Source organism: Pseudorasbora parva, chromosome 24 (genome assembly GCF_024679245.1).
Source record: "Pseudorasbora parva isolate DD20220531a chromosome 24, ASM2467924v1, whole genome shotgun sequence".
NCBI classification, from domain to species: domain Eukaryota; kingdom Metazoa; phylum Chordata; class Actinopteri; order Cypriniformes; family Gobionidae; genus Pseudorasbora; species Pseudorasbora parva.
The window spans coordinates 3,612,215-3,633,997 of record NC_090195.1 but is presented as its reverse complement, the minus strand read 5'-3'; the positions used below and the strand labels follow the sequence as shown (position 1 = coordinate 3,633,997).

Below are 21,783 nucleotides of genomic sequence, written 5' to 3'. Positions count from 1 at the left end.
CGAAATTAAATTGGCCTCTACTGTATCAGAATTTAAAATCAGGTTAAAAACCTTTTTTTTTAACTTGGCTTTTAGTTGATTTTTATTTATTTTATTTTTTTTATACTGGCTTTTCGGTTTTTATCTGAACTATGATGTGATTTGATCTTGAAATATGATATGCTTTATCATTTTGTTTTTATTATATGTTTGACCATGTTCAGCACTTTGGTAGGTTCTACCTTGCTTAAAGCGCTTTATAAATAAAGTAACTTGAACTTGACTTAACTTGAACTTATTTTAAAAAACGAATATTAAACCTTTGTCATAAAAACTAACCAAAATGACAGAATCCATCTTTGGAAAAAAATTTTTTTGAAGTGTAATTTGATTGTTTCGTTTGTCTCTCGTCTCAATACATGGAGGGGGTGGGGTTTATGAGCTATACTGGGACCAACCACCTGGACGTGCTCGACACACTTAAAATCACAATAGAAAAGAAAGAACTATCACAACTTAAAGGGTTAGTTCAGCCAAAAATGAAATGTCTGTCATTAACTCCTCCCCCTAATGTCGTTCCTCACCCGTAAGACCTCCGTTCATCTTCACACACAGTTTAAGATATTTTATATTTAGTCTAAAATATAAATATTTTATATTATTTGAAATCAAACCCGGAAGAGAAGACAATGCTGAATAAAGTCGTAGTTTTTGTTATTTTTGGACCCCAATGTATTTTCTGATGCTTCAAGAGACTCTAATTAACCCACTGATGTCTCATATGGACTACTGTGATGATGTTTTTATTCCCTTTCTGGACATGGACAGTATAGTGTGCATACACTTGCATACGCTCTCGGACTAAATATAAAATATCTTAAACTGTGTGTGAAGATGAACGGAGGTGTTACAGGTGAGGAACGACATTAGGGAGAGGAGTTAATAACATCAGTTTCATTTTTGGGTGAACTAACCCTTTAAGCGCAACTCGGCCGTCATTATGTTAAGCCCCGCCCACCGACTCTATACACGATGTGATTGGCCCGACCAGAGTTTGGCTTTTACAGCTCAGAAGTGTATTGAGAGTTGCTAGACGACACTCGCAGCAGATTAGATTGGCTGCCGCTAGGGTGCGTCTAGATTTTAGGCTAGGATTCACCATATTAAAAACAAAAAAAACTCTAAATTAAGGCACAAAAAGACACAATGAAGAATCGTTTGGTAAAATCACATGACTTGGCGAGTTCGATACAAGCACAAACCACTAATGTTCACAAAACGAAAACATTTGTCCTGCCAAATCGATTAATCCCATCCAAAAAAAAGTGTGTACTTTGTATAATTATTATGTATATATAAATACACACATATGCGTGTTTATATTTAAGAAAAATGTGTTATATTTATATATCAAATATTTATGATATAAATGTATATACATGCAATATTTCTTAAATATATACACGTATGTGTTTGTATTCAAATATACATAATTATAAATAGTACACACACACATATATTTGAAACACAAACTTTTATTTTGGATGTGATTAATCGATTTGACAGCACAAAAAAAATTGAAAGCTCCCAATCATTCAGTACTGCCATTGAGATGACCGAAAGCTAACGCACCGCTCTCTCCAGGTACATCATCACACTCTCAGTGTTTCGGGCCTAAAGCATCAAACTTATGTTTGTACAGGTTCAGTGTGTGTGAAATCATAATATGGGTTTAATTAGCTAATGAATCTCACACATAAACTCTGCAGCTGTCTTAATCAAACATACAAACACACATTCCTCATCTCACCTGACACGACACCCGAGCAGCTGCTGAGAAACACACACACACACACACACACACACACACACACACACACACACACACACACACACACACACACACACACACACACACACACACACACACACACACACACACACACACACACACACACACACACACAGGCGTAATGGGTTTTATACTGCACAAACCATACTTTCTATCCCCTTACACTGCCCCTGCTCCTAAACCTACCCATCACAGGAAACATTCTGCATTTTTACTTTCTCAAAAAACTCATCCTGTATGATTTATAAGCATTTTGAAAAGTGGGGACATGGGGTAATGTCCTGATATGTCACCATTTTCTGTAATACCTGTGTCATACACATGTTATTATACACATTTTTGTCCTGATATGTCACAAACACACACACACACACACACACACACACACACACACACACACACACACACACACACACACACACACACACAGCGCCAGCATATAAAATCAATGTGAGAACTAGGGTTCCTTATAAAATGAGTTACCGTTCACAAACTTGTGTTAGTTTAGTATTATTGGGATACTATTATACTTATTAATGGTTATTCTTTTTATTTAATATATTCATTTTTAGTTAAAGCTTTAGAATTTTTTATTCTTCTTTCATTTTATAAAATATATGGCTTTTAATTTAAGTTAACCCTGCTAGGAGCAACAGCAGATACTAGTGAAAGATAAACTGTGTTTGTTTTGATTATTAGCGAGCCAAAATTATTCCACTTGGGTATTTTCTATTTGGTGTATTTTACTCCTTTGTGTTTTGGGGGTTTATTGCAACTAAAGCTGACTAAGCAATAGAGCAATACTTGCATTTGCTTTGTCTGAAGTTCAAGAACTACACAAGTGACACCAAAACGTTGTATTATTTCTAGATGGGCACATATAAACTAGTTAGGTTTGTAAGTATTAATATCATAATTAGTGGTATTTGCTTAGTTCTTGTCCAAGTGCATGTTGAGATTGATGGACCTTTAGTACATTGATTGCTTCTGAACTCTTTTTGTTTCATTATGTGGATTTCAGTTCTGGTTAAAGGTCTGGCTGGGAACCAAAGGTTGCAGCTTGTAGAAGTCCCAAAAGGGTTGATCTCTATATATCCGCAATATCACTGTGATATTGACAAGACACTGATTTCTTTAGTAATGGTAAAGTTTGTTTTGCACAGCCTGGTGTCTGCTGCCCTCTTGTGGAGAAAGAGGAATCGATAGTTTGTGCATTAAATGCATTTATTGAGAATATATTAGTAACCCATATTACACAGGTAATTTAGATGTTTGTACATAATTGTGCAAATTTACAATTCTCATTTCATGCCGTAAAGCTAAATGGGTAAACAAAACAATCTAAATCTGGTTACAATAACATTAATGATCTTATGCTCTTACACAAGATACACAGAGAGTGTATTTGAACTCTAGTCTATTCAATAGATCTTCATAAAGTTCCACTCTCCAGTTTCGAATCCACCTTCATCTTCTGCTTCTCCATCACCGTCTCCAGCTCTGTGGCTCTGTGAGCGTCCTGAGAGAGACACACAGTGTGTTTGATGGTCTTTAATTAGGTTGAAACTTTAATGAACCATGTTTAAGCAAGTGGTTAATGCATCTTTGCCTAGCCAATATTTTACTGTGCAGTATACACCGATCAGGCACAACATGACCTAATCCTAATATTGTGTTGGTCCCCCTTTTGCCACCAAAAGTGCCCCGACCTGTCAAGGCATGGACTCCACTAGACCCCTGAAGGTGTGCTGTGGTATCTGACACCAAGATGTTAGCAGCAGATTCTTCAAGTCCTGTAAGTTGCGAGGCGGGGCCTCCATGGATCGGACTTGTTTGTTCAGCTCATCCCACAGATGCTCGATTGGATTGAGATCTGGGGAATTTGGAGGCCAAGTCAACACCTTAATCTCGTTGTTGTGCTCCTCAAACAATTCTTGATTGCATTTTTGCTTTGTGTCAGGAGCATTATCCTGCTGGAAGAGCGACAGCCACCAGAATACCGTTTCCATGAAAGGTTGAACATGTTCTCAACAATGCTTAGGTAGGTGGAGCGTGTCAAAGTAAAATCAGGCAGGACCCAAGGTTTCTCAGCAAAACATTGCCCAAAGCATCACACTGCCTCTGCCGGCTCACCTTCTTCCCATATTGCATCCTGGTGCCATGTGTTCACCAGGTAAGCCATCACACAGTAGCTCGTCTGTTTGATCGGACCACACGGGCCAGCCTTCGCTCCCCACGTGCACCAATGAGCCTTGGCCGCCCATGACCCTGTGGCCGGTTCTCCACTGGTCCTTCCTTGGAGCACTTTTGATAGATACTGACCACTGCAGACCGGGAACAGCCCACAAGAGCTGCAGTTTTGCTCTGACCTAGTCGTCTAGCCGTCACAATTTAGCCCTCGTCAAACTCGCTCAAATCCTTACGCTTGCCCATTTTTCTTGCTTCTAACACATCAACTCTGAGGACAAAATGTTCACTTGCTGCCTAATATATCCCACCCACTAACAGGAGCCGTGATGAAGAGATCATCAGTGTTACTCACTTAAACTGTCAGTGGTCATAATGTTATGCCTGATCGGTGTATACCAACAAATATATAATCTCGACTGAAATATACAGAAAATTCAAAAAATATAAATGATATATGGTGTGTAATTTCTGGAAAAAGAGTGGCAAAATATGCATTGATGTTAAATATCAATTATAACATATTGGTATGTTTTTAATTCAAAGGTAATTCAGTATAAAACCATTTATTTTCATTTTAATAAACCAAAATGATACTGTACATGAGGGGATGTATGTCTGGACAGGAGTGAGTGGATTTAATATTGTGACCTTACAAAATGTTTAGTTTGTAAAACATTTAAATTTATAATTTTATAATTTAAAAACATTCTAAATGTAGAAGTAGAGTTTGATTTACTCCATAATCATTATATGTAGCTTCATATAAAACAACAGAAGTGTATGACACCTGGATGAAGTAAATGGCAGTGTGTTTGAGGTACCTCTATCTGGGCTCTCTGTACGGTCAGCTGACTGTAGACTCTAGCGCCCTCCTCAGGAATAACAGCGCGCAGCTCTTCTTTATTCAGAGAGAACAGCTGAGCTCCGTTCAGAACCCGCAGACACTGAACAGTCCTGCACACACACAGCAACAACACAAATGTGATGACACACATGTGGATTAAACTAGTACATGTTCTCAGCTCTGGCCCTCGAGCTCCACATTCAGGCAGAGTTTAGCTCCAACCTTGATCAAACTCACCTGCTTGTAACTTTCTAATAATCCTGAAAACCTTGATTAGCTTGTTCAGGAGTATTTGATCAGGGTTGGAGTAACATGTATCAGGAAAGTAGACCTTTAGGCCCAGAGTTAAGAACCCCTGATTAAAAATCACATTTTACCAGTCAGGACATTACACAAAAGAGTTTCAGACCGGTTTGTTCACTTAAATAAAAAAAGATTAATGTACCGAAAATGCATAGGGAAAATACTAGAGTTTCTATGATTAATAAAGGCTAAAATCATACTAAACTAATGTGTGGGACAGAGGTGGACAAAGTACACAACTCTTTTACTTGAGTAAAAGTAACAATACTACTGGTCAAATATTACTTCGTTACAAGTGAAAGTTGTAAAAACAGATTTTTACTCTAGTAAAAGTACAGAAGTATTTGTTTTCAAAAGTACTTAAGTATCAAAGTAAATTTCCTTTTTTATGCCAACACATTATTTTATTATTGTTGTATAAATGCACACTGTCATCATGGTTTAAGTCATTCAGTGATGCTCCATCTGACATACTAGCATACGACTAACTTAAACTCATTTGAATAATATAAGTTACAAAGCTGCTGTCACTTTACGGCCGAATGCATGGATCCAATACACTGATACACATCTGATATTCTCCTAACTTTACTCTTCTCTTTCTCCCAGACGTTTATATTTTTTATATTTTATAAGACATGCACCAAGTGTATGCCAACTAAACTAATCTTGATTTTTTTTTTAAATAACTGAAACATACTATCAAAGCATGGCTATGGGTGCACACACTTGTGTCTAAGGACCGTCTTCCATTTTGCTATGAACTGATCAGTGTTTAAAAAAAGTTGGGGAAATGTTTATGACCCTATAAGAGTGATTCGTGATAGACTGTCTGCAACAACAACAACAAAAAACCTTTTAAAGAAGGAAAAAATCATCCACAGACTTTCAGAGCTGCAACAGAAACAACTTTCGAAATGTTGTGGGGTAAAAAGTACGATATTTGTCTTTCAAATGTAGTGAAGTAAAAGTCATAAGTTTCCAGAAAAAATAATACTCCAGTAAAGTACAGATACTCAAAAAGTGTACTTAAGTTCAGTACTCTAGTAAACGAGCTTAGTTACTGTCCACCTCTGGTGTGGGATCAGTTTTTTTTCCAATGTCAGTGATGTGAGGTGTTACAGGCAGATTGTGATTATTAATAGTTGACTGATTGCTGTGGTAAAGTGTTTTTCCGGACTCACGGTTCACTGAAGCCTTTCTTCTGCAGCCAGTTTTCCACCTCCGCCGGCGGTGAGTTGAAGTCCAGCGGCGCAGACGTGTCCGTCGAGCGAGGAATGGTCAGTCGAGGAGACAGATTCTTCCCGCTGGTCAAGCGGTGCAGTAACTCATCATTCACCTGCATCGCTGACACAGGACGAGAGGGTCAATATGAGCACAAGAAGAAAGAGCTGCCCGTAAGCATCATTTACTATTATTATATTATATAATACATTAGGATTATTTAACTAAAATTCAAACCATTAAAAACATTTTAGTTACATGAAATCAATTAAATTAAATAATCAGCTTTTTATAAGGGCAACATTTCATATTTTTTTATTTAGTTGAAGTCAAAGTACTAAATTAACTAAAACAAATATTTTATAAAAGCAGTATAGTATGGAACTTGTTTCCGCCACAGAATAAAAATGTAAAAAAGTTAATTGCAACTTTTTATCTTACTTTACTCACAATTCTTAAACACAAATGCAAGTTTATATATATATATATATATATATATATATATATATATATATATATATATATATATATATATATATATATATATATATATATATAAAAACTTGCATTTGCAATTATACATTATGCGATTGCAATAAACTTGCAATTATATATTTTTTTTATATATATAAATGATTTATTTATATATATATATATATATAAAATGTTGTGGTGGAACGACGCTTCCATAATATATAGATATTTTTAAATTAATAAATAAATGACAAAACATAAAACAAAATTACTAAAACTTTAACATTTAAATATAAAAATAAAATGTACTTTAAAATATTAACAGAAGCTATAATAATATCAATGATACTAAAATAACACTGATTTAATACTTTCATTTTAGTTTAAGTTTTAGTAATTATGCTATGGGCTATTATAATATTTATCATTTTTTCTCTCTATTTAGCGTTAATTAATTTTTTATTACAGATTTAGTCATTTTAGTACTTCAGTTAGTTGCCAAGGCAATATTAAATATTAAATATTTTCCATTTTCATTTTTTCTATTTAAAACATTTAACCTAATTTAATCTTTCTATTTCATTAAATTTTATATAATATATAATATACATACATTTTATATACTTTCAAATACTGAAACGCTTTTTAATCGTTTTAGTTAACTAAAACAACACTGGTTTGAGAAGCACTTTCGATCTCGTTCTTCTCTTGGAGAATCTTGGGTTATACTTTATTTTAAGGTGTCCATGTTACAGTGTAATAACACAATTAAGCACTAAATAATAGTAATTAAATACATGTTCTTACTATATAATTATGGTGATTAAGGTTTGGTTTAAGGTTAGTTGCATGTAATTATGCATAATTGACTGTTATTACTATAGCAATAATAGTATGTAAAATGTGTAAAATAAAGTATTACCGAAACGTGAGATATTAAAGCGATCTGATGTGAGATGTTTAGGTTGGTCAGCCATAGGTCACCTGATACGAGTGTGTTTATTATACCTCTCTCTGTGTCCTCCGGCATTGATCCGTGAATCATGCTGCGTGGCCGAGCGGGGCTGGGGTCAGAGGTCACGGCAGATGGGCTGGGCAGGCCGTTGAATATCGGTGGAGCAGCGGGAGGCTGAAACGGAGACGATGGATGTCAGAAGCAGGAGAAGAAGAGAGATGAGTAATGAACTGAGCGATGAGAGTTTGTACCTTTGGAGTTCTGTGGACCACAGGGTTGTCGATGTGTGTGATCGGCTCCAGGATGTTAAACGGCACGAATCCCACTTCGTTAAACTTATTACGACACTTCCACCATCGCTTAGACGACTCGATCACCTGCACGACAGAAAAAGACAGGAAAATAAGGGATCATTTGCATTATTATAATACTTGGATGTGATACATATAAGTGCTGTCAGATTGATCGCAAAAAGTTTGTTTATATATAATATGTGTGTATGTATATATATATATATATATATATATATATATATATATATATATATATATATATGTATGTATGTACACACGCACACGCATATATAATATACAATTATTTATATATATATATATATATATATATATATATATATATATATATATATATATATATATTATATAACCAAACTTTTATTATAGAATTGATTAATCATGATTAATAGTTTTAACAGCACTAAAGACAGATATATATATATATATATATATATATATATATATATATATATATATATATATATATATATATATATATATATATATATATATATATATATATATATATATATATATATATTTGTGTGTGTGTGTGTGTGTGTGTGTTTGTATGGGGATTTATGCTTTAGCAAGTCATGCATGAAATTAAATAAATATATATTTATAATAAAATAAATAAATGTAAATGAATAAATGTTTAAAGAAATCTTCAGCTATCTCTATAAATAAATTCAAAAATATAAATTATATACATAGAAAATAAAAATTACATATATTAAAAAGTTCAAAATTAATGTATGTAAAACATTTTTGCATTTTGCACAAAATATTGCATTATATTTTGATTAGGTTATGGGTTGTGTTTGTATGTATTCATTATAATGATCTTTCTATAACATTAACAGACATCACTGATGACCTCTAGCTGCTCTCCTTGAAGTACAGACAGCTCACTGTTGTTCCGCGCAACAAAATCATAACTGCAGCGATACAAGCGCTCCTTCACACCGCCATCCCTGAGGAACAGAGACAGATGTGAGCACATTCCCAAATACAATTACAAAATAACAACCACCTTTCATTACTGAGATAAAACAGGACAGAAACTCTGAGTCATTTAAGAGCAGAGACAATAGACAATGACTGAATGAAGGTTTGTTTCACAGTGAAGCCATTCATTTACACTGAAGCGAAACTCCTCAGAGTCCACACCACAGATTCACTTTTGGTAGTTAGTCTTTTGTTATTTGTGTGAACAATCCCTGGCCAATATTGATCCTTACATTGGTCTGGAAGGAATTGATCTTTGCCTAATGTGATTGACTGTCAACAGAGCAACAGTTTCCTGTCACAGGTCTGACGATCCCTGATTGGTTACTTTCTATTGACTAATGATATGAGGATTAATGAGAGTGTCTGTGTGTTTGTTGGTGTGAACCAAACTTACGGTTCGTCTGTAGTCTGAACAGGAGCAGTGTGATGGTCCGGAGCGGGGGATGACGTCAGCTGGGTGTGACAGACACAATTCAACATGTGAGCAAATTAACATAAACTCACAATAATGGATGAGGAAATCACATTTAATGGTTTGTTTTTCTTCATGGTTCATTATGTTTTTAAATTCTTTGCTACCATCTGACTGTTTGGTTAGCATAAATAAATTATAAATAACTTAAACGGCCCAGAAAAAGTCATAAAATTGTCATTTATAAGAGACTAAAGAAACTAATCAAAGAAGCCTATCCAGTGTGTACAGTATATATGTATATTCAACAGTTTGGTTGAATATACATATATACTTAAGTGAAGTTAATTATTTTAAAATAATGAAGTTAATTATTTTATTCAGGAAGGATGCATTAAAGGGTTAGTTTACCCATCCTCATCCTCATCCTCATCCTCATGTTGTTCGACACCCATATTAGTGTTGAAATCCGATGGCTCAGAAAGGCCTTCATTGACATTAATGTCATTTCCTCTCTCAAGACCAATAAAGGCACTAAAGACGTCGCTACAAAGCCCATCTCACTACAGCGGCTCTACAATCATTTTATGAAGACACAAGAATAGTTTTAGTGCACAAAAAAAAACCTAAATAACGACTTGTATAGTGATGAGCCGATTTTAAAAAAGCTTCGATCCGTTATGAATCAGTGAATCGATTCATGATTCGGATCACCAATGTCACATGATTTCAGCAGTTTGGGGATTCGACACGTGATCCGAATCATGAACTGAATGAGAATCAAATTTTTTTTTTTTTTTAAATCAGCCCATCACTATACAAGTCGTTATTTAGGGGTTTTTTTGCGCACTAAAACTATTCTCGTGTCTTCATCTAATGATTGTAGAGCCGCTGTAGTGAGATGGGCTTTGTAACGACGTCTTTAGTGCCTTTATGGGTCTTGAGAGAGGAAATGACATTGGTGTCAATGAAGGCCTTTCTGAGCCATCGGATTTCAACACTAATATCTTCATCTGTGTGTGAAGATGAACGGAGGTCTGACGGCTGTCCAACCACATGAGGGAGAGTCATTAATGACAGAACTTTCATTTTTGGCTTAACTAACCCTTTAAATGTATCAAAATTGACATTTTTAATGTCAAATAAATGCTGTTTCCACAAAAATATTAGGCAGTTTTCCACACTGATAATAAATGTTTCTTGATCCTTATATTAGTATGATTAATGAAGGATCATGTGACACTGAAGACTGGAGTAATGATGATAAATGCAGCTTTGATCACAGTTGAAAATGGTTATTTTAAAATGTAATATTTCACATTTTCACATCAAATAAATACAGCATTTTGTACATTATTGGCAGAGGCGGACAGTATTGAAGTACTTTTACTTTCCAAGTAATTATGTTTTTCAAGTAATATGTACTTTATTAGTGCCTTCTTTGAAAAACTTTTACTTTACAACAATCCAAAACATAATATTGTACTTCAAAATTTCATGTTGAATATCATTTAATACTTAATTACATTAAAAATGTAGTACTGTATACTTTTACTTGTTTAAGTTTTACTTGAGTAAGTTTTACAAGTAAGAAAGTACTACATTTTTTATGTAATTAAGTATTAAAGGTAATAAAACAACATCTTTTATTTATGAAATGTAGTGCAGTAAAAAGTATGACATTATATATTATGCTTTGAAATGTATTGAAGTAAAAGTTTTCCAAAGAAAAACATGATAAAGTATATAGTTAAAAATTGACTTGAGTAGAAAGTAAAAATACTCCACTACTGTCCGCCTCTGATTATTGGCCAATATGCCTACATTACCTCTACTTTTGAGAGCTCTGCGTCCTGTTTGTGTTCTGACTCCACAGGATCGAGCCAGCCGGCGGCGTCGGACCCCGGAGGCTTCCAGCCGTCCTGAAACACGAGTGTGTACGGCGCCACGGGGCTCCGCAGAGCAGACCTACACGAAGGGAACCAGCCATCAGCATGTGCTCTTATTAAAGGGACAGATCTCCACAAATGTACATTTCAGCTTTAAGTACTTTTGATGTGTCCAGTTAGGCCCTAAAGAGATCCATAACGCGTTCTCCTGTGCCGTCAGGTTGTTCTGTAGCAGAGCCACGGCCCCTTGCGTCATAGCCGGGCTGGACACGGACGCAGCGAAACCAGGACCTCCGGTTGCCTTCACGATCTACAAACACACACATACACACACGAGGGTGAGTTGAGTGCACTGTTCTGCGTCTGTTCTCCACACAATAGCCCTTGAAAACAATACAGCGCAACAAAGGCCTTAAAAGCGCTGCTGTTTGTTCAAGAGAAATATGTGCAAACATATATAAGTGCACACACACACAGCCTTACCATGTCGAGCGGTTTGAAGACGTGATGCACGAGCTCCTCAGAGGTCGGATTGGAGATGGTAGATTTTAGCCGTGCCTGTAAAACAAACAGTGAGAAACTTCATACAACACTGAAGAACTAAGCTCTTGAAATTTTGATATAAATTAATAGTATTATTAATATTAACAATAATAATTGTTTTCTAGTCAATTCAATATATAATAATAATATATTATAATAATATATTCATAGCGGTATTAATAACTATATAATACAATGTTGTTTTTTATTACATTAGCAATTTTAATAATGTTAATATAAAATAGTATATAAAAATAACCAATAATGTTAATTATTACATTAGTAAATTAATAATTAAACTTAAATAAATATTAATTATTTATTTATTTATTTATCATATATTATATATAATATATTATAAATAAATAGTATTATTATTAACAATAATAATTATGTATTTATAATTGTAATATTAATTATACATTAATAACAATATTAATAATCATTTAATATAATGTTGTTACATTAACAATTTTAATAATAAAATAATGATTATTATAATGTAAATTATGAGTGAATGAAGCTCTTGAAATTAATAGTATTATTAATAACAATAATAATTTTTAAATATTAATAGCAATAAATAACTATATAATATGATATTGGTAATTATTACATTAACAATTTTAAAAAGTAAATATAAAATAGTTAATATAAAATAAATAAATAATATAAATCATTATATTAGTACATTATTAAGAATTAAGCTGTTGAAAATAATTATATATTTATATAATTTGACATTTTATTTATAATTGTATGTTTTTATATAAGAAATCAATAATAATAATAAATAATATTTATAATATATATTTAAAAATGTTTAGAGATGCAAGTTACATTTTCTGGGAAATTAAATGTATACTAAATATAATATTTTTGATATATATATATATATATATATATATATATTAAATTATAAATTATTAGTATGCATAATAAAAATAATAAATATGAAAAATTATACAATTAAAAAATGATCAATTAAATCATAAATTAAAATATATAATAAATTAATGAATTTACCCAGAAAAACATGTTGTGACCTTATTATTTAATAGTGATATTCGTTCATGACTCACCAACAGGCTGAAGATGTATTTGAATTTCTGAAACGCGTCCAGAAACTCTTTCTCAGAAGGAGGTTTGGCTTTAGCCGTGAGAAGATCCTCTAGAAACACACAACACACTCTCTGAAACACTGATCATGTGTGCTGTTATCAAAATAAAGTGAAACATTTCCAGGTGCATTATGTTCTTGGAACAAATGCAGATTTGTTTCAGAGGATTCAGGCATAGAGTATGTCAGAAGACGGACAACACACACAACGCTTTCCCTCCAGGGACTGATAACAAACCCGCATCGACTGATACTTCACTTGTGTTTTGGGGATCATTCACAGTATTTTTGCTTTCTTTTGATAAGCATTCAGGTTTATTCTTTTTTTCATACCATCTGCACTTTTCTTCTGACTTTTCTTCTTCTTTTTGCTCCTCTGGTCAAGGATAATCTGAGCCTCTGCTGACTGCTGCAGCTTTCCCATGAACGCTTCGATATCGTCAAAACAATGATTAAGCACATCCTAGAAATAGAGAGAGACGGCGGTCAGTAATAAAAAGACATGCTGAGATCTCTGATTTGGTTCTTCTTGATGTGTGAAACTGCTGTTAATGTACACAGTGATATCAGTGTGGCGCTGCTGGTCACGCTAATGGTCAAACTGAAGGTCGAATAGAGCCTCTGAGGTCAACGGTCTTATAAAGCGTCACTGACTGACTGAACAATACTTGCTAAGTCACTCATACTTTGTCCCTGTTAGTTAAATACAGAAACCAGAAATATCTGCAAAGTTTTAAACATGATGATGTATACAGTAAAGTAAAAAAAAAAAAATTATATATATATATATATGTCTGTGTAATTTACACATGCATGCATACATACATATGCTTTTTAATTTTAAATAAATAAAAAGGAGAAAAAAGAGATAAGTAGCATTTTCGGAGAAATTAAACACCAAATACAATATTTTAAATGTATTAAATGATGAATTATTATTATTATGCATAGTAAAAAGAAGAAATATTAAATAAATATACGTGTGTGTGTGTGTGTGTGTGTGTGTGTGTGTGTGTGTGTGTGTGTGTGTGTGTGTGTGTGTGTGTGTGTGTGTGTATGTGTGAGCCTGTTTATGTGGTTTATGAGGACACAAATTTGTATTACTACATGGGTATTAACCTGGTATTACACTATAAATGTGGTTTATGAGGACATATCAAATGTCCTCATAATTCAAATGGCCTTAAAAACATACTAAATGATGTTTTTTGAGAAAGTAAAACTGCAGAATGTTTCCTGTGATGGGTAGGTTTAGGGGCAGGGGCAGGGGATAGAAAATACGGTTTGTACAGTATAAAAACCATTACGCCTATGGAGAGTCCCTGTAAACCACATAGACCAACATGTGTGTGTGTGTGTGTGTGTGTGTGTGTGTGTGTGTGTGTGTGTGTGTGTGTGTGTGTGTGTGTGTGTGTGTGTGTGTGTGTGTGTGTGTGTGTGTGTGTGTGTGTGTGTGTGTGTGTGTGTGTGTGTGTGTGTGTGTGTGTGTGTGTGTGTGTGTGTGTGTGTGTGTGTGTGTGTGTGTGTGTGTGTGTGTGTGTGTGTGTGTGTGTGTGTGTGTGTGATTTAACAGTTTAGGGTAAGATTAAAAAACTTTAATACTTTAATTCAGCAAGGATGCATTAAAATGACAATAATGACATTTATGTTACAAAATATATCTATTTCAAGGTAATGCTGTTGTTTTTATCTTTCTGTTAATCAAAGAATCCTAAAACATTGATAATAATCATAAATGTTTCAAATCAGCATATTAGACTGATTTCATTGTTACAATGATACATTTTAAAATATATTCAAATAGAAAACCTTTTCTTTATTTTTTTATTGAAATAACATTTCACGGTAACACTTTATTTTACAGTGTCCTAGTTACATAAGTCACATGTAAGAACCATAGTAATAACAGTAAATTATGCATAATTAAATGAAACTAACCCTAAACCAAACCCTAACCCTACCCTATGCCTATCGTAAGTACATGTAGTAATTAATATTACTCAGTACTTAAATATATAACTACACTGTAACAATGACACTTTCAAATAAAGTGTAACCATTTCACTGTATGGCTGTTTTACTGGAGAAATGAATAAACTCAGCCTTAGTGAAAAGAGACTTCTTTCAAAAACATTAAACATTTATTATAAACATAATTGTTCCAAACTTTTGACGTGTGTGTGTGTGTGTGTGTGTGTGTGTGTGTTTGTGTGTGTGTGTGTGGGCATGTTTTTGTGACATATGAGGACACAAATGTGTATAATGACATGGGTATGACACAGGTATTACAGGAGAGGGTGAAATATGAGGACATTACCCATGTCCCCACTTTTCAAAAGGCTTATAAATCAGACAGGAGGAGTTTATATTAGAAAGTAAAAATGCAGAATGTTTCCTGTGATGGGTAGGTTTAGGGGCTGTGTGTGTGTGTGTGTGTGTGTGTGTGTGTGTGTGTGTGTGTGTGTGTGTGTGTGTGTGTGTGTGTGTGTGTGTGTGTGTGTGTGTGTGTGTGTGTGTGTGATGGGTAGGTTTAGGGGCAGGGGCAGTGTAAGGAGATAGAAAATACGGTTTGTACAGTATGAAAACCATTATGCCTATGGAATGTCCCCATATGTCACAAAAACAAACGTGTGTGTGTGTGTGTGTGTGTGTGTGTGTGTGTGGGTATGTGGGTTTGTGTGTATTTGTTTATATATACTCACTACGTCCATCTGAGCCTTAAGAAATGACTTATCAGGTTGACCGTTTGCCAGTCCATTAGCTAGAAATGAGAAGGAGTGTGTTAATCTGTGTTTGTTTATAATGAAAGTATAGATAGCATTGATCCACACACACCTCTGATGCCTGGGTAGGGTGGAGGGGGGTTGGATGAGGGTGGGTTTGGGGCTTGGGTGTACGGAGGGCTCGGGATTCTCGAAATATCCATACTGGACTGAGAGGACCTAAAACAAACACATTTACATGACAACACACCCTTTACACAGAATGAAAGTGCACGTTGTAGTCTAGCGGAAAATGTACAGTATTTCATTCACTACTGATGTACGTCACGGCGCTTTAATCTAAATGTGATTTAATTTCTGCCACACAATGATAATGAGTCATCGACAAACACATCAAACATCTTTTGACTTAACAAACGTTAAAAATAACGCCCATACAAACACACACACAATGGTAAAAAAAAGCTTTTTATCTTCTAAATAAAAGGCATTATCTTTTTTTATATAAAGACTTAATAATAAAATAAAAAATAAAGCTTGAGCTAATTTACTAAGCTAGTCAAATGTAGTGCCTTAGTCTTCTAATGTTTTATACAAAGGTTGATTAAACAGAAACCCAAACCCTAAAAGAAAACCTTCAGCAGGTTTTAAAACGACAGGACATCCCTCACTTTTCACTCGCTTATAGAGACAATTCTGTGCACAAAGTCTAAGTTAACCCACACACACTCATTCATAAATTATACTAGAAAATATGTTTGGCATTCAGTTTGACATTGAGATGCCTTGAGGTTAGTTCAACATATCTCCCGCTGTGAATCTCCCTCACACGAACACACAAACACACACATTCTCTAAAGCTGATAAGCGCACACAGAGCAGATGAAGATAACACACTTTACCTGACTGCAGTTCTGGTCGTAAGTATTTAGTCCTAAAGAGCAGCCGAGGTCGAATGAATCTTTATTTCCTTTGGAAACTCTGTCTCTCTCTCTGTCTCCCTCCCTGTACTCTCAGTCACTCCTTCGTAAGTTATGTGGAAACTGGTTAAACCGGTTTAGCTGCTCGATAACAGGTTCTTTTCTCTCTATCTGGGTAGTGAGCGCGCTGTGAAGATTACAACATCACCTGACGGTTCAGATCAGTACCTGTTCTCTCTTATAGTGAAATGCGACACAATTCGCTTGATGTCATCTCTTATGTGCTCCGCCTGAAATGTGCAAACAGGTAGACAGTGATGTCATTATAGAGGCGGAGCTCTGCCTGGAGAAACACACAGGTATCATCTGAATCAAGTATTGATCGATGCAATGAATCTTGTCTCACTTTGACAGACGCACAGCTGAAGAAATGCACGCTCGGCCTCTTCTGGGTGCAGCTCTGACAGACCAGCAGGAGAAGAGCTGGGTTTACACAATCACAGCGGAGAAGAGACGGCAAGGCAAACTCCTCCAGTTCCTCATCAATGGTCAGTCATGGAACAATCACACATTCATCATTAGTGGCAGCTGCATCTACATGCATTGAATAGTCTGTTCAACGTGCAATGCTTCACAAATACACAACTGAGTGATCAGATCAAGTGTATTTGAGTGTGTCTTAAATGCTGCAGGATCTTTTCTCTTCACTGACTTCATTTGAAATCTCAGTCCTTTAATCAGCTGGGGTTTTGCTGGTGCTTACAAGATAAACTTACGAGAACTTTATTGTGTGTGCATTAATCATATGCAACAGTTAATTGGCTCATTTCAAATTTCAAGGCTTAGATTTAATAACCCAGTGTTTGGGTAGTTTTTGTGTAACCCAGATCCTGGGTCAGACGTAACAACCCAGTGTTTGGGTAGTTTCTCAGATCCTGGGTCAGACGTAACAACCCAGTGTTTGGGTAGTTTCTCAGATCCTGGTTCAGACGTGACAACCCAGTGTTTGGGTAGTTTCTCAGATCCTGGGTCAGACGTGACAACCCAGTATTTGGGTAGTTTCTCAGATCCTGGGTCAGACGTGACAACCCAGTGTTTGGGTAGTTTCTCAGATCCTGGGTCAGACGTGACAACCCAGTGTTTGGGTAGTTTCTCAGATCCTGGGTCTGACATGACAACCCAGTGTTTGGGTAGTTTCTCAGATCCTGGGTCAGATGTGACAACCCAGTGTTTGGGTAGTTTCTCAGATCCTGGGTCAGTTGTGACAACCCAGTGTTTGGGTAGTTTTTGTGTTACTCAGATCCTGGGTCAGACTTAACAACCCAGTGTTTGAGTAGTTTCTCAGGTCCTGGGTCAGATGTAACAACCCAGTGTTTGGGCAGTTTTTGTGTAACCCAGATCCTGGGTCAGACGTAACAACCCAGTGTTTGGGTAGTTTTGGTGTTACTCAGATCCTGGGTCAGACTTAACAACCCAGTGTTTGAGTGATTAGATCAAGTGTCTTAAATGCTGCAGGATCTTTTCTCTTCACTGACTTCATTTGAAATCTCAGTCTTTTAATCAGCTGGGGCTTTGCTGGTTTTTAGTGGACTTGCAAGAAAATTTTACATTCATGTATTTGGCAGACACTTTTACCCAAAGTGATTGCATCACATTGCATTCAAGTTAACACATATTCTCCCGGTTTCACAGCCTTAAGCCGAGTCTCAGACAAATGCATGTTTGAGATGTTTTATATTGCACCATCTCAAGATGTACACCAGAAGTGTTTTATTCTGAGGCATGTTTATAGACGCTACTTAAATGTCCTCACAGAACTAAGGCCTAATCTGGATAAATCTAAGCCTTGAAATCTGAAACCAGGCAATTATCTGTTGCATATGATAAATGCACACACAATAAAGCTCTAAAGACTTTTGGACTATTCTTTCTTTGCTTGCTTTTTGCCATCAGTTTAATGGTAGTGTATGCAGTAGCTCTGACTTCTCAGTGTTTGGTAGTTTTTGTGTTACTCAGATCCTGGGTCAGACGTAACAACCCAGTGTTTGGGTAGTTTTTGTGTTACTCAGATCCTGGGTCAGACGTAACAACCCAGTGTTTGGGTAGTTTTTGTGTAACTCAGATCCTGGGTCAGACGTAACGACCCAGTGTTTGGGTAGTTTTTGTGTAACTCAGATCCTGGGTCAGACGTAACAACCCAGTGTTTGGGTAGTTTTTGTGTAACTCAGATCCTGGGTCAAGTGCTCTGTTCCGTGTTTTATTCGTACCTGGTTGTGTCTGTCTCTCAGGATGACTTTGTTGGTCCAGACCTCAAGCATCACCTCGGCACTGGAGAGCCGATAAGAGTCAACGAGAAGTTGAATCTGTGAGAGAGCCTCTTCAACAGTCTCCACACCCGCATCTCCCAGAGAGAAACTCACCAGCCGCTGGATTAAAAATAGAGCAAAAATCAGCATCACTGATATCAGGCTGTAAAAAAGATCAACAAAAAACATGGCAACGCACACACACTTATCAGCAGCACGCATGAATCACCTCTTCAACTGCCTTTTCTAGTTATTTAAATGCTTTGATTATAAATAATTGACCGTTCTGGAACACTGAACATTTCATTATATACATTCGATGTTTGGATTTTTTTTTTGCATTTATGCAAAACAAATCCAAAACGGTGTTTTAAAGTCAACCTGAACTGGCATTCATTTTACTTCTGTAATATGAAGCATTTCTGACCGAAACTGGATATTCAATGAAGAGATGTTGAAATAAAGTGAACGTGGTTGTGATTGAATTTTTTTTTACACAAAAAGAGTCGATTCTGATTTCATGCTAACTTAATATCAACCACACACACCCTGTTTCCCCTACAAAAGCATAAAGCACTTACTGTCCTTAAGTTACGCCCAATAAGAGAATCAACCCTGAGCGCATGTAAAAACAACCCCCCAAACTACAGACTCACCGTCAAGAGATCTGAACAATGTAAAAAAAGTCTTGCATCGACTTGTTCAGTCCTATTCGGTTGTGAATATTTGTATTGGTTTATTTTGCACGTCTTTAGCCAGTATAATAACTCTCTGAAGTGCATGTTCATCATCTGTTCAGCTCATTTCATGTCTTATCAATCTGGATAAGAGCAACTGCTGGACATGGCAGTCAGAAGAGGGCATATTTAAGTCGTCTTTGCTTTTTAAGATACTATTGCTGTTGCTCATACTTTAAATATAGTGGTTGATTTAAACTAACCATAACCAATGGTTCCCTTAAATTCTTGGACTGGCCAAGAATTCTTGGGGTCAGACGTAACAACCCAGTGTTTGGGTAGTTTTTGTGTCACTCAGATCCTGGGTCAGATGTAACAACCCAGTGTTTGGGTAGTTTTTGTGTAACCCAGATCCTGGGTCAGACGTAACAACCCAGTGTTTGGGTAGTTTTTGTGTAACCCAGATCCTGGGTCAGACGTAACAACCCAGTGTTTGGGTAGTTTTTGTGTAACCCAGATCCTGGGTCAGACGTAACAACCCAGTGTTTGGGTAATTTTTGTGTAACTCAGATCCTGGGTCAGATGTAACAACCTAGTGTTTGGGTAGTTTTTGTGTAACTCAGATCCTGGGTCAGACATAACAACCCAGTGTTTGGGTAGTTTTTGTGTAACTCAGACACTGGGTCAGACGTGACAACCCAGTGTTTGGGTAGTTTTTGTGTAACTCAGATCCTGGGTCAGACGTGACAACCCAGTGTTTGGGTAGTTTTTGTGTCACTCTGATCCTGGGTCAGACATAACAACCCAGTGTTTGGGTAGTTTTTGTGTCACTCTGATCCTGGGTCAGACGTAACAACCCAGTGTTTGGGTAGTTTTTGTGTAACTCAGATCCTGGGTCAGACGTGACAACCCAGTGTTTGGGTAGTTTTTGTGTAACTCAGATCCTGGGTCAGATGTAACAACCCAGTGTTTGGGTAGTTTTTGTGTTACTCAGATCCTGGGTCAGACGTAACAACCCAGTGTTTGGGTAGTTTTTGTGTTACTCAGACACTGGGTCAGACGTAACAACCCAGTGTTTGGGTAGTTTTTGTGTTACTCAGACACTGGGTCAGACGTAACAACCCAGTGTTTGGGTAGTTTTTGTGTAACTCAGATCCTGGGTCAGATGTAACAACCCAGTGTTTGGGTAGTTTTTGTGTTACTCAGATCCTGGGTCAGACGTAACAACCCAGTGTTTGGGTAGTTTTTGTGTTACTCAGACACTGGGTCAGACGTAACAACCCAGTGTTTGGGTAGTTTTTGTGTTACTCAGATCCTGGGTCAGACGTAACAACCCAGTGTTTGGGTAGTTTTTGTGTTACTCAGATCCTGGGTCAGACGTAACAACCCAGTGTTTGGGTAGTTTTTGTGTTACTCAGATCCTGGGTCAGACGTAACAACCCAGTGTTTGGGTAGTTTTTGTGTTACTCAGATCCTGGGTCAGACGTAACAACCCAGTGTTTGGGTAGTTTTTGTGTAACTCAGACACTGGGTCAGACGAGTTATTTACCACAGGCTTTTTTTCAGCAGAGACTGCTCGATTACACTTGAATTACTTCTAAATGTTAATTTTTAATTCTAATATTTGTTAAACAAGCTTAAATGTTGGCCATATTTAGAACTACCTTAAATAAGCTATACTGTGAAATATGATTGTAAATAAAGGAATTATCATGCAAGCCAGTGGTTGTGTCTGTTATTTAAATTTTTTAGAGGATTTAAATTAATCCACAGACATTAATTCACGTATGAAGTAAAAAAAAAAAAACGTGTTATAATAAAAAATGTATCATCTATGCTGTGATAAATCAACTCATTATGCTGGGTTAAATAAACAACCCAATGTGTTGGGTTAATTTTACCCATTGTTTTTAACCGCGTGTTTTTTAGAGTGTATAATTCACAGGCAAACACTGCTCAACCCTGGCCGATACGATACTCACAGTAAGCAGGTGTTGTGATATCACCTCCATCAAGAGCACTGACTGTCACACACCTGTGGAAACTCAAACAGATCAGACATGAG

General features: G+C 36.0%; 2 protein-coding genes and 1 long non-coding RNA gene across 8 annotated transcripts in view; 2 read left to right on the top strand and 1 right to left on the bottom strand.

The window, feature by feature from the left end:
* Nucleotides 1-3,044: 3,044 nt before the first annotated feature.
* Nucleotides 3,045-21,768, bottom strand: eps8l1b (EPS8 signaling adaptor L1b). Of its 4 annotated transcripts, none has more exons than XM_067435623.1 (18): nucleotides 21,701-21,768; nucleotides 19,003-19,161; nucleotides 17,142-17,273; nucleotides 16,964-17,025; nucleotides 15,928-16,034; nucleotides 15,795-15,853; nucleotides 13,426-13,555; nucleotides 13,055-13,143; nucleotides 11,913-11,987; nucleotides 11,591-11,739; nucleotides 11,370-11,508; nucleotides 9,523-9,581; nucleotides 8,983-9,091; nucleotides 8,073-8,198; nucleotides 7,875-7,995; nucleotides 6,353-6,515; nucleotides 4,843-4,975; nucleotides 3,045-3,350 (listed from the first exon to the last, which is right to left on the bottom strand). In XM_067435623.1, exons 1-18 carry the CDS (start codon nucleotides 21,728-21,730, stop codon nucleotides 3,264-3,266), a joined length of 1,929 nt encoding a protein of 642 aa, XP_067291724.1. In that variant the 5' UTR covers nucleotides 21,731-21,768; the 3' UTR covers nucleotides 3,045-3,263. The 4 variants fall into 4 exon arrangements, with proteins under 4 accessions (XP_067291724.1, XP_067291725.1, XP_067291722.1 ...); XM_067435624.1 differs by having other exon boundaries at nucleotides 8,995-9,091; nucleotides 21,701-21,767; XM_067435621.1 differs by lacking the exon at nucleotides 21,701-21,768 and adding an exon at nucleotides 19,698-20,071.
* Nucleotides 6,433-11,905, top strand: LOC137064249 (uncharacterized). Of its 3 annotated transcripts, none has more exons than XR_010901530.1 (5): nucleotides 6,433-6,565; nucleotides 8,981-9,110; nucleotides 9,536-9,608; nucleotides 11,417-11,569; nucleotides 11,650-11,905. It is a non-coding gene; the product is annotated as an uncharacterized lncRNA (long non-coding RNA). The 3 variants fall into 3 exon arrangements; XR_010901532.1 differs by lacking the exon at nucleotides 6,433-6,565 and adding an exon at nucleotides 7,934-8,064; XR_010901531.1 differs by lacking the exon at nucleotides 6,433-6,565 and adding an exon at nucleotides 8,004-8,134.
* The window catches only part of slc6a16b (solute carrier family 6 member 16b), a 26,406-nt gene continuing 21,771 nt past the window's right edge, over nucleotides 17,149-21,783 (top strand). The window contains exon 1 of the mRNA XM_067435625.1: nucleotides 17,149-17,283. Within this exon, the coding sequence (XP_067291726.1) occupies nucleotides 17,281-17,283 (3 nt within the window). The 5' untranslated portion in view covers nucleotides 17,149-17,280. The remainder of the gene's footprint in view (nucleotides 17,284-21,783) is intronic.

Bases quoted from the DNA above. Each gene is read 5' to 3' on its own strand.
- eps8l1b (XM_067435621.1), bottom strand. From the start codon at position 19,832: ATGATGAACATGCACTTCAGAGAGTTATTATACTGGCTAAAGACGTGC. The intron at 11,740-11,912 runs GTAAGGCTGTGT...GTGTGTTTGTAG, and splicing joins TCTTCAAACCGCTCGACATG to ATCGTGAAGGCAACCGGAGG. The intron at 3,351-4,842 runs GTACCTCAAACA...TGTCTCTCTCAG, and splicing joins TACAGAGAGCCCAGATAGAG to GACGCTCACAGAGCCACAGA.